Below are 18,453 nucleotides of genomic sequence, written 5' to 3'. Positions count from 1 at the left end.
AAAATAAAATACCATAAACTAGGTGGCTTAAACAACAGGTAGTTATTTCTTACAATTCTAGAGGCCAAGAAATCCAAGATTAAGATGCCAGCAAATTAAGTGTCTGGTGAGGGCCTCTCTTCATGATTTGCAGAAGGCTGCCTTCTTGCTGTATCGTCACATGACAAAGAGAAATAGAGAGACACAATAGCAAGTAAAAGCAAGCTCTCTGGTCCCACTCTTATAAGGGAACTTATTCCATTATGAGAATTCTATTCTCATGACATAATTACTTCCCAGAGGTCCCATCTCCTCATACTATCACACTGGGGATCGGGACTTCAACATATGAATTTTGAGGGGGCACAAGTCAGACCATAGCCTTCCCTTTTAAAGTGTGGCTATCTATAAATTTGGATGGTTAACAGGTGTTCTAAAATCTCCAGAAGAGCTCTGTGGCATTGGCTATATCTATAGGAGCCTTGAGAATACTTTTTTCCTCCCTTCAAGTACAAAAGTATTGTCCTCTAGTTACTCTTGCCTGTGATTTAAAAATGCTTTTTAAATATTTTCATTTAAAGTTTAATCCTAAAAGTTTTATAATTTATCTTATTTTGTATATGCAACCCCAGAAATTTGGCTTTTGGATATAACCATTTATTTTAAGAAATGTTGATTCTTTTTGGAGAGGTAAACAGAAACGTGACTATAGAGGTAGACATTAAGACTTTTCTCCCTTTTTAGTCTTTAAAAAGGCAAGCTTTTTCCCTTTAAATAAATAACTAAGCATAGTAATTGGAAATCGAGTTGGGAGTGAGAAGAAGGGGAGGGGCAAAAACCTAACCTAACGTGTAAAATGAACACTATTCAGGTGATGGGCACACTTACAGCCTTGACTCAGACCATGTAACAAAAACATTTGTACCCCCTTAATATTTTTAAATAAAAAATTACTAAGCATAATACAAAAATATTATCTTCTATTAACTTTCATACTACATAAATATACCAAAGAAAAGAATAAATGTGGAGGCCAGAATCAATGCTGAAGTTAGCAGAAAACGTGACAGTGATTTGTGAGTTTGAGTGCTGGGTGAAAGCCCAGATAATAATGATAGTAACCTTTTGGACTCCTCCATTTAGAACTTGTCAGAAATACTGAATTCTATTGAGTTTACATCATGCCAACTCAATAGGACTAAGTCCAAATCTAATTTTTTAGAGTGGATTTTGGCACAGCCTTGATGTCTTTTACAGGGTTAGCCTGTTAGCTGAAATCGATAATGGATCTGGAACTCCTTAAAACACAGTAGGGTTTATGTTGTCAGTACCGGGGGAGACTAATATTTTTTGGTTAGTTCAGAATGGTCTCAAAAGCTCAAAATAGTGTACACCATCACAAAAGAGATATTGAGACAATTAAGTGCTTCCTTCTATCTCTCAAGAGAGGTCAAAGAATTCTTTCCTGAGGAAGCAACATGTGGGCCAAGTCTTGAAGTATGAATAAGGTCATCAGTTAGAAAAGGGATGAGATGGATGGTGTTACACCAAGAGAGAATACCATGTAAAGAAATGCAGGCTGTGACGCATCACGTCATAGAAAAGGTACTATGACAAGTTTCGTTTGCCTTAAGCATGCAATGCCTACAGAGAAAGGGAGGGAGATGACAGCAAAATGGTAATATAGAAGACAGATCACAAAGGGCCTTTCACTCCGGGATGATGAGTTCAAGCATCATGAAGATTCCTGGAATTTCTAGCGAAAGTTTGAGCAGGAAATTACATGGTGAAATTTGAATTGTAGAATGATAATTCTGGATGTAAAGTAGATTATATCTTCAAGGAAAGTGAGACTAGATGTGAGATTATTGTCAAAGTTGCTAAAAATAATGATAGACAAATTAATTTATGAATTAAATCAGTGACAACAAAGCCCAACATAATTTTCTTAATGTTAGAGGAACTTAACAAAATGATTCTAAATTTGCTTTGAAACATTAGTGTTTGAAACACAAACTATCTATGAGAAGAAATATTGGGGGAGGGTAGCTGAGATGTTGAGAAATATGCTGCAAAGATAAACTAATTTAAACAATGACTTACTGGCTCTTCATTGATCAATGATCCATAGGAACAAATTGATTAGTGTAAAAAGAATGTGCAGTTATGAATTTGAGTTATATAAGTCTTTTAGTAATAGGATTGGCAATTCAAAAGATTGGGAACGTATGTATTATAAAATGTTTCTGTTTCAAGAAGATGGATAAGACCACATGTGGGCTTTCTGTTCTTCCTAAGATACCAACACTTTTAAAGAGTCAAAGTAAATAAAGGCATACATCTATAAAACAGAAGAGAACAAGTGCTGGGGACTCTTGCGAAAACAAGACAGTCCTCAAAACTTTTAACCTATTGAAAGCCAATGGGATGAAGAATGAAGAATGACACAAGAATAAAAAAATCCCATCCTGGGACATGTTTCAAATGAGTCTGCAAAAGAAGTGGGAGCCAATGTGTACAGTGAAACCTTTGAAACATTTGGAGTTGGAGTCAAAAGGCATAATGCAGAACATAATTGAGCAGTAGGACTGAACATAGGAAAGGAGTCCAACACCTCTATGTCATCACACATGTGTCATCACACATAACCTGCCTCCCAGCCTCTGCACACACACATAGAATTTGGGTCATTTTTATTCATCCTCATGTAAAAGTCATCACCTTTCCACTAAAGAAATTAAGCCTATATTTGGGTAAATATATAGTTTCACTAATTGCTAGAAGGAATGGAAATAAGTCTTTAAGTATCTGTGAGAGAATTATTTTCAGTCTAGAATTTTACATCCAGACCAGGTGTCATGAAATGGGTAAGACAGTAAGATATTCTCAAACATATACCTACATTTCTAATCCATCACACCCCCAATAAAATTATAAACTGAGACTAAGTGGGGCTACTAGAAGATGTATTTAAGGAAACAACAATTATAGCTCTGAAGCAGGTCTAGAGAAAAATGAGTCCTTCTTTAAACAGGTGAGATGTCTCTGGAGAAGACAGTGTTTGTGTGAGTTAGTGAGAGTGTGGTGGGTGATGTGATGAGCAATGATGAACCACATGCCTAATGCTGCATTCTGCACATAGCAAATATTTGATAGGTGGTTTTGGTGATAAGAAAAATCAAACTTACACAAATAAGGCTTATTACTTTTGAGTCTTTCCACACATACTAGTTTATACAATAAATTTATAAAAATCCTGATAGTTAAGTATTTTCAGCACTTCAGGTGGTGTAGCAAATATCTAGACACACTATTATCCAAATTGACAGACCATTATAATGCCTTCATTTGGGAAGGTGTCCAGCTAGTGAATCTGAAATCATGCCATTTTCCAGTAGATCAAATCTTATTCAAATGTTTCTTGGTTGCTAGAAACTTTGCCAGTACTTATTTTTTAAGATTTAATTTCTTTTGGGGGTGGTTTGCACTAATATGTTTTTCTCTCTTATTACATTTCATTAAATGGAAGAATGTGTGGTTTGTTCACTAAGATTTGTAGTTCTATTTTATTGGCTTCATACCAAAATCATGTACTTAGTGGTTTCTTTTGGAAGGCATATGCCAAGACAGTGAACAAACATCTCTCTCTCTCTTTTTTTTTCCCCCAGAGCATCTCTGACACAAATCCACTCAAATAAATGAGTATTCTGCACTTGACTGCTTAACTGGCCAAAATAACAAGATGGTGTGCCAATGCATGATGTAACTCTGATGGCCACTACATAAAAAATTATGAAGCAGCATTGTTTGCATCTCAACATTTTTTTCAGAAGCCTGTTTTCCTTTCTTTTTTCTCCTCTATAGACTTCACTTAGCAAATGGTACAATAAGCTAGTTTGCACATGGCCTTTCTAAGGTGAAAATGATGAGACAAGGCTGGGGATGTTGAAAAAGACATTGCACAATTTGTCCAAATCTATTGGCCCCTACCACATTTTATTGTACAACGTATTTGTCTTACCGTTATTTCTCTTATTATATTTTTACTTATTTATATAAAAGAGTTTTTGTATCTGTTTTATCTTCCAATTATTATTAATTTTTGTGTGTAGGTATATACTGTTGGATGCCTTGTGTTTTCACTGTTTAAAATCATACTTTTTATTTTTAAAGAAAAGGATATTCTGGAGTTTTATACATGGAATGTATTTCAAAGCTCCATCTCATTTCTTTTAGTGAATAAACTAAGGCAAAATTTAGAAAATTGATTAACACACAATCAGTATTAGAACTCTGGTTGCCTGGGAGCGTGTTTCGAGTATGTGTTTCCCCAGTGAACAATTTTTCAAAGTCCTTACATTACAAAAACTTTTATTTAGTAAGTGTCTTTTTCTCTAGTGATGACTTTATTATTCTTTATAATATTAACAGAATAATTATTTAAAAATTTAAAAATATATTTATATATCTTGAAATTTGATGTTTTATGAACATATATGTAACAAAATTTTAAATATTTTTACCACACTATAAATTCTGCAGTTTCCAATATTTTCCACTCAAAAAGTTAGTTGAGATGCCAAGCATTTATCATTTATCTATGAACGTAACAAACTTTATGAATGTGAGCCCACCCATTGGAGTGGATTATTTCTCAAATAATTAACAGAAAATGGCAGAAATAACAGGACATGAAATTATTTTTAGGTATACTGAAAAGTAAATTAGCAAGAAGGCACCAAACTGTATTATGCTTTTTATACGTGTTTCAAGGAGAGTTTAACAGAATTTGATTAAAGATTGTACAAACATTTTTACTGTATATTATTCAAATGGAATGTAAAAATATGTCATATTCTTTATTGTTAATTTCAAATCAATTCAATAGCTATTCATAGACTGTGTAATATCTGCAAGGTACTGTCTACAGTAAAACAATTTACAAAGGATATAAAATGACTAAGCATATCCCACTTTGTTTGCTATGAAAATTCAGTCACCAAAGCTTCTACATTGAAGTGATCGCCTCCCTATTTTAAGAATGCTCATTATTTAGATAAATACAAAAAATTTGAAATACAAATTAATGAGATGAAGGCACTAACGTAAGATATCTATTCTTCAAGAGTAGGTGGATTTTTCCATTCCACTGTCTGGTGTATTTTTGCCCTTCAAAAAGTACAAATACCTGTGATTGGTTTCATATGCTGAGTAAATTGGTAACAAAATTACAATAATTTTACTATCTGTAGCTCAAAATGCAGAGATAAGTAAATGTGTACTAATTGGAGCATGTAACATATTACAAATTTGATAAGGCAACACTTACAAAAAAGAGAAAGAGAACAAAATATTGGCATGAGACTATAAAGATAAAAATGAGACTATTATTAGCATCATGTTATTTCTAAAATGAAGTCTTCCCCCCACCTCCTCAAAAAAAAAATGTTAGGGAAATACAGTTGAAATTTATTCATAAGAGATATTAAGAGGTCATAGAATATTGTTAATGTGGTTATTATTAATAGTTTGATTTTTTTACTCTCTTTCTCTACATGTACATACACATACACATTTACATAACTATTTATATTTTTGATTATCTTTTTAAGTACTACACAATTAGAAGAGAAAAATTATTTTATCTTTCTAAAAAACACAATTTTTATTTTATTTTTAATTTTTAAGATAAGTTTGAGAAAAAATGTTTTAGAACAAATAGTTATATTTTATCAAACCAATATCTTAGTGCTGACTTCATCCCTAAATTAACTGTGTGTTATAACCATGAAATAGTCCTCACACAAGCATTATGAAAATGAGGTTAAAAGGTCCCTCACAAGGTATGAGTTTTTTTTGTCATTTCAATATATCAGGATTTCACAATTTGTATATACTGCCTACATTTACAACCATTTGAATTTTTTTAAGGCAGAACATTTTTTTAATTTCAGAATATTATGGGGGTACAAATATTTTGGTTATATGATTTTACTTCTGTGTAGTTTGAGTCAAGAGTTATATGCATGCCCATCACCAAGACAGTGTGCATTGTCCCCATTAGGTGCGAATTTACCTGTCCCCTCTTTCCCCTTCCCAATTTGTAATTTGTAATAGAGAGGCAATGATCTTAAATTGTTTCATTTTAATTAATCTCATTTTTCTGGAGTGCTAATCCGTTGATTTTTTCTTTTTAGTAGAGCCATTTTCAATATTCATTGGTAATTTGATTTTCCCATCATGTAAGCTACTTTTTAAAGTAAATTAAGCACAGGAGGTGTTACACTTGGTCTTTCATTTTTCTAGGGCACATTTCAATAAGCAGATGTTCTGACATATTACATAGTCCTCTTGAAAGTGAAAAAATATACTTCTTACTCCTAAGGAACTTAAACAAATATGAACGTTTGGGTAGATTTAGTTTAAAAAAAACTATTATATTAAAATATATGATATTTTGAAGTATGATATTACATAATATTCAAATATAACTGTATAAAAATATAACCTACCCAAACATTTTTGTTTTTGACCTCTTCCCACTCGTCAACTGGTGTTGACTTGAAATTCAAAGGAAAAAGCGCAAGATGAATAGAAACGGTTCAGTTCAGTTAGGTACACATAATACTGACCCCTTTATACTAATTCATTGTTAGTGGAATAACCTCTGTGAGAGAAAAAACATTTGTTGCACTTCAGCTTTGTACCATTAGACATTGTGCTTGACAACATTCAGAGTTTGTACTTTTACAGTTTGAACTATAACTGTTTTCTATCATTGTTTCCTACCAAAAAAGTTCAAAGGATTAGTATTAAAATACTTTCTGATTTTTTTCTCATATTTCTCTTAGGAACACATTTTCTCCCATTTTTCTCAGACTGGTAAAGCTCGTTTTCATAAAGGCACACTTTTTCTAAATGTTTTTGATAAATAGAATTAAAATCCCATTCAAAAAGATGATGTTTAGAAATGGCTGATACATTATATAGCAGCACCTTTTTTAGTCTAGTTTTTGGTGAACATGAAATTAAAGATCTGTTTAAAAACTTGCTTTATTTTTGTTTTAGTTGACTCCCATAAGTACCACTTGGAAGTGTATTGCTAGTGAGTCAGAGCAGTCTGTCTTTCTGTTCCCCACAACCTGAGCACTCAAGTCAGGTTTCAAGCCAGATTACTTACAGGATAAAAAATAATGAAATTTGTTGTTGTTGTTGTTGTTACTTGGTTTATTTATTTATTTATTTATTTATTTATTTTTCATCATGTTTTGTCATATGTTTAGTCACCATGCCACTGGCTATTTTCTTTTTAAAAAAATGTATTTTTTAAATTTCAGAATATTTTGGGGCTACAAATGTTTAGGTTACATATATTGCCTTAGTCCCACTGGAGTCAGAGATATAAGTGTGTCCATCCCCCCAGATGGTGCACACCTTACCCATTAGGTGTGAATATACCACACCTAATAATGAATTTTTGTTTTTTTGTTTTAATTCCCTGGTTTAAAATATAGAAGCAAAAACCGCACACTCTTAAGATCATAAAGGATTATTTATGCTGTCATTATTAAACCCCTTCAACTCTCTCATTCATTCAATTAGCAACAATTTACTGAGTGTCATCTGTGGTGCCATTTTATGTGCAGTCAAGTTTGTATGCAGTAGCATTAAGATAAGTGATTTAGATGGGAATTGTCACTTAAGGATGTCCACCTAAGAGATGAAGAAAAATTGAAAACATTAATTAATCAATGGTATTAGTCACTTTATCACTGGCAATTTATCACCGCTGATTATCAATAGTATTAGCCACTTTAAATTTAAAGTGGCTAATATTAGTCATATTTAAATTTATCCTACAATCTGCCCTTAGACAATAAGAAATTGTGGCTACGCGTAAATTGTATCAGATATTTCCTTATTTGGTTAATGTGACTATGTACAGATGTGTGAGCTTCATAGGAAAGTAGTCTTCTCATTCCAAATCTTCCATGAACAAGGTCTTAACAGGTCCATTAATCCCAGCATTCATGTCAGATGTGATGATTATACCTGACAGAGCATATTAATTACAAGAGCTCAAGAGACAATCAGATTGGGCCCAGGTACTACACAAATTCATGTATGCATCAAAAGTAATACTATACACATTATGATGGTCTTTTACCAGTTAGATAAATAAAAATGGAGCTATATGGGTCTGAATATTTGAAATCAGTGTTTGATATTAAACAGTGTCAAAATAATCAACTTGCTTGTACCTCATCTAAAGTTGTATTATGGGATAGTTCTATAAAGTGAGGTCACGTTTGAGAACATAATGTTAAAGACCATAAGGGAGACTGCTTATGAAATTAATTATATGAGCAATTACTGAGTACTTTCCATATAGTATAGTTAGTGCATAAATCTAGCACTAGCACTATACACTAACATTGTGAGGTTGGGAATAAATATGAGATTGAAGATAGCCTTAAATCTAGGGATTATCTTGTTACAATAGTTCTTGCAATTATATGGATGCCAAACAAACAAGAAAAAATGTTCCTAATATATTATGAAAGGTCTTACATTCCCACTAATTTCCTCTATGAAAATAGTGGTTATGTTTCCCTGGAGAACATTTCAGAAATAAAGGGATTTTTTTTGTGTGGGGGCAGGAAGAGTCTTTCTCTGTTGCCCAATAATTGGGTTTTCTTAAAGTGATTGGTGAATAACTGTTAGCATCTGTTATTTTGACTCAATAAATAATCCCTTAAGATCCCCCAAAAGAATCTAATTTCTCAAAAAGCAAGTAGAAAGTGAAAAAAACAAGTCAGCTTTACTAAGAATGGACACTAGTTTTCTACAACACCCAAGACTCTATTTTAAAGCCTTATAACTGAGGGTTGCTGCCCAAATGCTTATAATTTGTAGGCTTTGGCAGAGTTTCAGATAGATATTGGTTACTTCAAATAACTGGGCTTAAAGGTGATAAGGCTCCTATTTCACACAGAAGTTTATAAGCTGCAATTTAGACCTGTTTCCCAACAAAGTGCAGCACTTACCCATAAGATACCTTAAACCACTTTCTTAGGATATATTTAGATATAAATATGAATTCTATTACTAAACAACAAAAATTTTAAATCCATGATGAGTTTCCTTTCCTACTTTATTAGTAGAAAGTTTTTTATTATGTTTTAGTATATTACTTTTAATAAGAAATTATTGATTAAAATGTTGGTACAGCTTCTTTTTAAAAATTCAGTGACCAAGGATTATCAGAGTGATAATAGCAAAAGCAACTTTCTGTGGGTTTGACAAATTCAAAACCTAATTTTTTAATTTTTTTTAATTTCAGCATATTATGGGGGCACAAAAGTATAGGTTACATATATTGCCTTCCCCCCCCCAGACAGTGCACACTACACCTATCAGGTGTGTATATACCCATCCCCTTCCCTCCCTCCCATCTGCCTGACACCCGATGAATGTTATTATAATGTTATTACTATATGTGCACTTAAGTGTTGATCAGTTAATACCAATTTGATGGTAAGTACATGTAGTACTGGCACAAGAACAGAGACATAGACCAGTGGAACAGAACTGAGAACCCAGATATAAAACCATCCTCATATAGCCATCTGCTCTTTGACAAAGCGGACAAAAGCATACACTGGGGAAAAGAAAACTTATTCAATAAATGGTGCTGGGAAAATTGGGTAGCCACATGTGGAAGACTGAAACAGGATCCACACCTTTCACCTCTCACAAAAATCAACTCATGGTGGATGACAGACTTAAACCTACGGCATGAAACTACAAGAACTCTAGAGGAAAATGTTGGAAAAACTCTTATAGACATTGGTATAGGCAAGGAATTTATGAAGAAGACCCCAAAGGCAATCACAGGAACAGCAAAAATAAATAAAGGGGACCTGATCAAATCCAAATTTAATTTAAAATTAGCTTAGAGGAAATAAAATTCTTAATGCTGTAAAATAAATTGCTGTGTTTATAGCTGTCTAAATATCAAAATATGTGATCTTTTGCCTTAAAAATCTAGAACTCCTCCCATCTTACATTTAAAAGGAATTCAGAACAGGGTGTACATTCCCACAAAGGAGAATTTTTTTCTCACTGTAATTACTCTGTCAAAAAGGAAGATTGTTTAAAGAAAGAATTAATGCTCATAGAAATATATCACAGTGAAAAACATTTAATTAAAGACAGGTTTTGTGATTTTATATTATAATAAAATCAAACCCACAGATGTCCTGTAATTTTACCTCTATGTACTTTAGTATGCATATCTTAAGAATTATAGAAGTTTTCTTACAAAGATGAAGTTCCAAATCAAAATATAGATTTGGGTTTCTTAAATATTTCTCAAATAATTTCTCAATACAAATTTACCTTATTACTTTAGAAATATACCATTCTTTTAGTGAATTATATAAAATGTGATTCTAAATCTCTCAAGGTGGTTGTATTTATGTGTACTTATGCATATTTTTATTATATTTATTAACTTAGTAATCCTTTAAAAACTAAAAGAAAACTTCATTATAGAATGTAGGTCTGCTCTTAATTGGGTTTTGTTATTCTAGATTCAGTGAAATATAAGCAGAAACCATATTAGCAGTAGGAGAGTGCTAGAAGCTGCTAATGAAAAAAATCACATTCTGATTCTATTTCTTGTAATAACCAGAAAAATGAGTCGTTGCAAACGTAGTGGAGCTTGATACTTGTTTACACTTCTAAAATTTTGATGGAGCATGTTCATTTGTCATATTTTTTCTGCTTCCTCTGTAATAATCTCATCTACCATATTGGATTTCATGAAAGTATTAACAATAAGGGGTCGCAGAAAAGAGAAGCCTGCATGATAAAAATACAAAAAAAAAAAGATGGAAACAATTATGATTTTTAAGAACTGTTATGTAATTGTTTTTTTTTAACCAAATCCAGGCAACTTTTACCTCAAAGGCCTCTGTTCATGTTCAATATACACAATTAGAGAAGTACCTCCCTTCACATAGCTACAAAGTTAACTTCAATTTATTCTTACTCTTACTTTATATTTTGAAATTAAATTCCTTTTTCTTATGGTTTTCAATCCTTGGCCATTTTCTTTGTTCTTCAACAAATCTATTAGTTTAACAAGTGATGAGAAGCCAAACAGAGGCTCCCCATCACTCGTTAACTTTGCTACTTTGTTTTAAAGCACCTTTGCTAAAATGTCCAGAAGGATAGTAAATGAAAACTATGGGCTAAACTGACATTCTTTAATGTTTGTTTCTATTTCTTGAAAATCCTTCCCATATTTTTATTAAATCAATACTTAACACTACATAACATCAATGCCTACTGACATTGATAGTATGCTTGATTTAAAAAAAAACATGATTATAAGAATTGATTTCATATTTTGGTCAACAGATATTCCACATGACGTATGATCTTGCCAGTGCGGTGGTGAGAATTTTTAATCTCATCGGCATGATGCTGCTCCTATGCCACTGGGATGGTTGTCTTCAGTTCTTAGTACCGCTACTGCAGGACTTCCCACCTGATTGCTGGGTGTCTCTAAATGCAATGGTTGTAAGTAATTTGTATTATTTTACACTCTGCCTTTTCAACGTTTTGCAAAAACAAAACAAGAAAAACCTTTTAAGTATTTATGTTAGAATGATCTGATTTATCCTCTATAAATGTTTAGAGACAACTTTATAAATTTATTTTGCTTCCCTGGGTATAATATCAGATGTTATGGGTTTTTGTCACAACTAAATTTTATTTACATAAAATATTCCTGGGGATGTGTGTTTTACAGCATCTATTTTTGTATATTTTACTCTGTATACACTGAGCCATCTTTTATTTTGAAGGTATGACCGCATACATATAATCATGGCACAATGTTCTTCCAAAAATGCCTAGAGCTTAGAATAATGCCTTCATTCTTTCAATTTTTTTTAGCATTAACTATGTTTGAGACATGCAATTGTAGGGCTTGTTAAACATACAAAGATGTGTACTTCAGTATTAAAGCAAATGAGGTATGTATGAAGTACAACCATGTTTTAGATAGTACTATTTGCTAGGGAAAACAAGGACAACTTCATGGAAAAAGTAGACGTTAAACATACCTCTGAAATATATGTAAACATTAAAAAACTATAAAATATCAATTTGACTTACAAAGCTAGGTATATTCTTATTTATACTTGTTAAGAGTACAGTTTTTGATCTACATAATGCAACACTCACTGGGTATAGTCATATTTATACTTAATATTAAGAGCATAGGTTTTAATCTACCTAGTACAACACTCAACACGTACAAAGGGATTGAAACAACAGTAAATAATATGTGTTCACGAACATTTGCTTTTTTGGTGTAAGTTTTCATATTTTCTTCATTGCATTTTAGTTACATTATACTTAATAATACACTGTTAAAGTTAACTAACATTTGAATAGTCTTCTGTGTGACATTTTATGGAGATAAATTTTATGAGATTTTCACGAAATGTTTACATTAAGCATAAATTAGTCTCCTCTTTTACCAAACTGGCCTACTATTAATTTCCTGGCTCATTTTTATTGAAATTACATGGACATCAAAATATTATAGTTTTTTTCCTCCTAATGATTATAGCTCGGGCTTTCTATTTGAAAGACACAGGAGTTTTCATTGCATATTATGGAGTATTGTCTTCTTTTTTTCCTCTTCCTTTCTCCCTCCCTCAGTCCCTTTCTCCCTCCCTCCCTCCCTCCCTCCCTTCCTTCCTTCCTTCCCCTTTTGTTTGCTTTCATTGAGATCTGATATTCACCTAGATCTCACTTTCATTTCATTCATATCTGCTTAAATATTACTACCTCTCCAAGACCTTCCCTATCTAATATATCATTCAGTTGGTTTATATTTTAATCATAAAGACATTTAGCAACACATACACACACACACACACACAAATACACATACTCTTGTTATTTATATTTTTCTGTGTGTCCTACACCAGAATGTAAATTCAAAGAGTTTGTTTGTTTTCTTCTGTTCTTTATGTACATTGGTGTCTCAGCTTGTTTTGTGCTGCTGTAACAGAATACCACAGACTGGGTAATTTACACAAAACGGAAATTTATTTCTCACTGCTCTGGAGGCTGGAAAGTCTACGATCAAGGCACCTGTGGGTACGGTTTCTGATTCTAAGATGGCACCATGATGCTTTGTCATTCAGGGAGGAGAAAAGCTGTTCCTCACTTGGCAGAGAATGGAAGGCAGGAACTCACCCCTGCAAGCCTTCTTTATAGGGGCATTAATCCATTTGCAAGGAAAGAACCATCATGATCTAAACACTTCCCATTAGACCCCAACTACCAACATTGCTGCATTACGGTTAAGTTTCCAACACACGAATTCTGGGGGACACAGACCATACCAAGTGTCTGGAACAGTACATGACACATTAATTTGTTGTGATGTAGTCACTTACCATCGAAAGTTTATTTGAGAAATGTTCTATCTGGGAGTTTCTGTAACTAAAGAACAAAGCAAGAAGGAATTTGGCTAGCTCTCTTTTCAAATCTGTGATCTGTCACTTATCTTCAAAGCAGTGAAATATATGATAAAGAGAGTAAAATGATATTTTCAGGGGAAGAAAAAGCAGTATCTCTATAATCTGGCTACTGACTGAGTGGATAGTATAAAAAACATTAGCACTACTGCCAAAAGATGATTCATCATTGGCACTAACCAATATTTAATTTGGTAAATAACTATTATTTTAAATTTCCCCCATGTATTTTTCAGAAAAGCAGCAAGATGAGCAAACTGCTCCTTTCCATTATTAGATGTCTTGGAACAGACATCTAATATATATACATCATATATATTCTTCTAACATATAGAGAAGAGGATCTACCTAAGCTTTGGTTGACAGGTGTTTTTTAAAAAGTTGACACTAGCTTGTGATCATTTATAGGTAGGACTTCCTATACAGACAGTAGAGAAAGCCACTGTTCTACACTGGTACAAAGATCAGAGTTGACCACATTGGGCAAGAACTGAAGGATCAAGCAAGATCTTTTATGCTCCAGCATTCATGATTGCTCATGGCTTACCTAGAGTCCCAGGAGAGCAAGTCTGGGTGGTAGACACTTGGCAGGCCTGACAAAAAGAAAATAGAAAAGGAAAAGAAAAAATAAAACAGCTATTTTTGGGTGCCTACAAAATGCATATAATTTTGTAATTATAATATAAGGCAATACACTTGTTACTATATTTAGTGATAAGCATATTTATTGAAAAAATTTCAATGCCTTGATCATTTTTTCTTTAAATGTATCTGTATGTGCTTGTGAATGTGTGTTTGTGTGTGTAGGTTGTGTGTTTTTAATTTAACATAAGCAACCCTTCAATCTTCATTATATCCTGATGTTAAACAAAATACCTTTTCAGAAGTTGCAATTCACTTCCTGATCTTTTTATTTTTTTATTGCAGATTTATTAACATATATGAAATATGATTTTATTTTCATAACATTATTTCCATGTGTAACTCTAATGTAGAGGGAAGGAAAGTTAAGTCTATGTTCAAATACAGGGAGCAGAAATTCTTTTATATTGTGGATATCAGTGATATGAAGGAAATAACCATAGAATAATGATATTTGTGTCAACAGAGACTCTTCATGGCATTATTAAAACTTAAAGATATTATTTGCCATCCTAACACTATAGAGATTTAGTAAATCTTTCATCACAATAACAAAAAATTAAAGAAATATTTATATAAAAACAGTTATAATGGAGAAGTGAAAATCTAAGATAAGAAAAAAGATACCCTACATTTATTTAATATGGTTACTATACACAAAACCCTGTGCTTTGAAACATGCTATCTTATTTGGTCCTCACAGAATGAGGTAAATACTATTATCCCCCATTTTACGGTTAAGAAAACTAAAGTTTTTAGAAGTTAAATGTCCGGTGTCACACAAGTAGACATAATTTCTGCTCTAAACCATATTAGAATGCTTGCTGGTTTGTTATTTTGTTAGTATTTGATTTGTAAAATTTTGTTTGTTTTAGTTTTATACTCACATTTATTTGAGTAACATTATAATCAAAATAATTTAAGTCAACTCAAGGTCTTTCATTGTAATATTTTATTTTGTTATGATTTGAAGGACTTTTTGCCTTATTGATAAGTGCTATTCTACAGGGCAGGCAATTTTCCTTCCATGTATCTGCATACTCCGCAGATCCTACGTCAACCTTGTATATGTTGGTAACTAAATAAATATTAATTATTTATAAGCAAAAGGGTAATAATCAACAGCATTAGGAAATATGTGTAAAAGAGTTATTGTATTACACATTGAAGTGTTCTTCCTTAGACAGTTTTTGCTTTAGTAATTTTTACATCAAATTATTTTTTCAAAGATAAGTAATCACTTAACCAACTCATAGGTATATTTTAAATTGGTGAAGTCCAGTTTAATAAGCCTCTATTTCTCTTCATTTCGATAGAAGTAAGATAATAATAATTTCCCTCCAAAATTGAGATGTATGAACCAATCTAAGAATATCAAAGGAAGAAGATGTAAAAGGTTTTTAAGGGTCTAATTAATCAAACCTATATGGGGAGAATAAGGGATTTAATTGGAAAATCTAGTTTTCTACTCAATTTTATTTTCACTGAGACAATGTGGTAGGGAAACTTAGTAATTACCAAATAGCCACACACACTTTATGCATTTTCCAGCCTCCTTCCAGTTAGATGGGGCCCTATGGTAGTTACTGTTAATGAGCTGTGAGTGACAGTATATTTCACTTATAGGTCTAAGCATTGAAAACTGGTGTATCACCTTCTAGCTCTTCTTTTCCCCCCTCTAAAGGTGTGTCTTTGCTGGTAACCCACAACATAACACAGCCTATCCTGACTCATTTAGAAAGAAACGTGGGGGAAAAATCTGCAGAACTGAATTTAGAGACACAAATACCAGAATTGCCTCTACCCCTAAATCCTCTGATTTTAGTTAGGTCACTTAACTTTCTTGTACTTCAGTTCTTCAGTTATGTATTGTGTATATTATTTATCCTTTCATTTAGATAACTTCTTTTGTGCCACTGCACATACAATAACAGAATGAAATACAGTCTCTGCCCTCGTTTGGCTTACCTTCTAACAAGCTTTCATTCATGCTACTTTTTTCTTGGTGCTGAAAACTATACAGAACTTAACAAAATGTAAACCCTACTGTAAAAGAATTTATAATCCAGTGAAACAGAAAATTATGTGCAATAGCCATTAATAAAAAATTGAATCAAGGTCTCTAAATTGTATACACTGTCCAAAGACACCTGAGCATGTGACAAGTGCTGGTGAAATATTCTTCTCTTTCTGCTTGCCAAGCTATGTACCCTTGATAATGAAGCCATTCACACAACTGTCCTTTTTTCTTATTAAGCCACCAAGAGAGCACAGTATTTTTCTAACTCACCCAATGGTGTACTAGTTGTAGCTCTGTTTGGATTGAAATAAATCTATAATATAAAAAGTATAAACTAAAGGCTGAGGAGACACAAAATAGAGAGACATTTCTTTCAACCAGTATCAGCTGGTTTTCAATCAGGACTCTTCAATAGAGAAGGGATCAAGATACTTCAATCACTTCTAGCTCAAAAACTATAATCCTCACAATAAATGTGTGCTGGGAGGGGCAGAGAAAGAGCTGTTTACTGGTATCTTAAGTAAATGATTTTGGGGGAAAAAAAGCAATAAGCATTATCTATATGTAAGTTCACATATATAAGTAGAATATAGAATCCTAGGATAATTATTTTATCTATTGATATTGTAGTAAACATATCAAGGCAAAATTACAATAGGTTCATTTTTGTTTTAAAAAGCCCATTTACTTGGATAGCTAATGATTGATTGGAATAATACAGCCAAAGTAAAATAACTAAGAAATGAAATTAAAAATTTCCTCATTAAAAATATATTTCTCCTCTCTTGCAGTTTAGTAATCTATTTCAGATTTGAATTTCTATAAATTAAAAATGGTATTATTCTGATAGTATTGATTACTTTTTCTAAAGAGAACGTACTGCCATAACAGAATACTTTTAAGTCCTAACAAAAGGTAACTAATTTGCTGACAAGCCACTGTAGCTTTACTTGAAAAAAATTGCATCCATAGCTCCTATGAGTTATAATAATAAGTAGGTCAGCAGCCTGCTGAGTGCTGTGATTCTTCTTTGCCATCCTGTTTCTGCCCATTAGGAAAGCCTGCCTGGTGACTGCTTTCCATTGGATAGAAACATGACCTCATCACAAAAGGGAAACGAATTGCATAAGGTGTTCTTTCTTGTCAGATGTGTATTCTTTTATGGGAATAAACATATGGTAATAAATTCTAATCTAGTACTTTGTTTTCAAACAAAATGTGTATTTCAGAAGACCTTTAACTTGAATTACATTTCCCTAATAGAGAGGGATGAAGGATATTGCTGAAATTATATATTGGTTATGACTGCACTGAGTTGCTTTAGCAATACAAGACCAAGCTATAAGTTCCAAGCATGTTTTCTTTTTTCCTTTTATAGACTAGCTCTTAAATTTTAAGTCACAAATGGCTAAACAAAGCACTAATCAGGGGATTATTTTATCTAACAAGTGTCACTAATTTTAATTTGGGGAAAAACAATATTGCAGTCCAATATTTTCTCCAAAAAGACTAATTTACTAGCCTGTGTTCTCCATATATATGTGTATATATACTGTTGATAAATGTTAAAACTGTCACAAGTATAATGTAAATGTATGTCTAACACATTATCTCTCCCATTCTGAGTGAAATATGTAAAAACACTTTCATTTCCATTTTACAGATGAAAAGTCTGACACAGAATTGTTAATCCATTTGCACAAAGCCAGAGACAGAGTATGAGAGCTAGTTGTAAAATCCATGCCTCCCCTTGGGTTAAGGCTGCACTCACCACACAATTCTACTTCATGGGCCCCAAGAACTTTATCTATTATTTGATGTTGTCAATTCATGTTTACAGAAAACAGCTATGAATTGACTGCACCACTGGAAGAACTCAGATGAAATATATGTGAAAAAGTCATTGTGTTTTGTATATGGGTGTGTTGGTTTTTCTCTTTTAACTACTGCCATAAATCCAAAAGAATCTGGCAAAGAAAATGAATTATAACTTTTTACTTATTCTGAATTCTTCATGTACTTAGATTTCTTATGAAAAATATCATTTTAAATTGATATACGTTGTAATGAAATGGTAACATTGGTTTCAATCTGAGAATCAATGGAATAGCAGATTAATGGTTTCTACTGTATTCCTACACTTACAGATATATGGATGTCAGGTAATTCATCTGAACTTCCCCTCTTTCTAAAGAGTACAAAGTTATCACGCTTTAAAAAGAGAGAAAGATTTATATAGACTTG

At 32.5% G+C, this 18,453-nt stretch overlaps 1 protein-coding gene across 1 annotated transcript in view; it reads left to right on the top strand.

Moving 5' to 3' along the window:
* The window catches only part of HCN1 (hyperpolarization activated cyclic nucleotide gated potassium channel 1), a 334,529-nt gene that overhangs the window by 175,489 nt on the left and 140,587 nt on the right, over positions 1-18,453 (top strand). Inside the window, exon 3 of the mRNA XM_045566041.1 lies at positions 11,407-11,568. Coding sequence (XP_045421997.1) covers positions 11,407-11,568 — 162 coding nt within the window. The remainder of the gene's footprint in view (positions 1-11,406; positions 11,569-18,453) is intronic.

Source organism: Lemur catta, chromosome 12 (genome assembly GCF_020740605.2).
Source record: "Lemur catta isolate mLemCat1 chromosome 12, mLemCat1.pri, whole genome shotgun sequence".
In the NCBI taxonomy this organism is placed as follows: Eukaryota; Metazoa; Chordata; class Mammalia; order Primates; family Lemuridae; genus Lemur; species Lemur catta.
The sequence above is the reverse complement of the archived record's forward strand: the minus strand, read 5'-3'. Positions and strand labels throughout refer to the sequence as shown.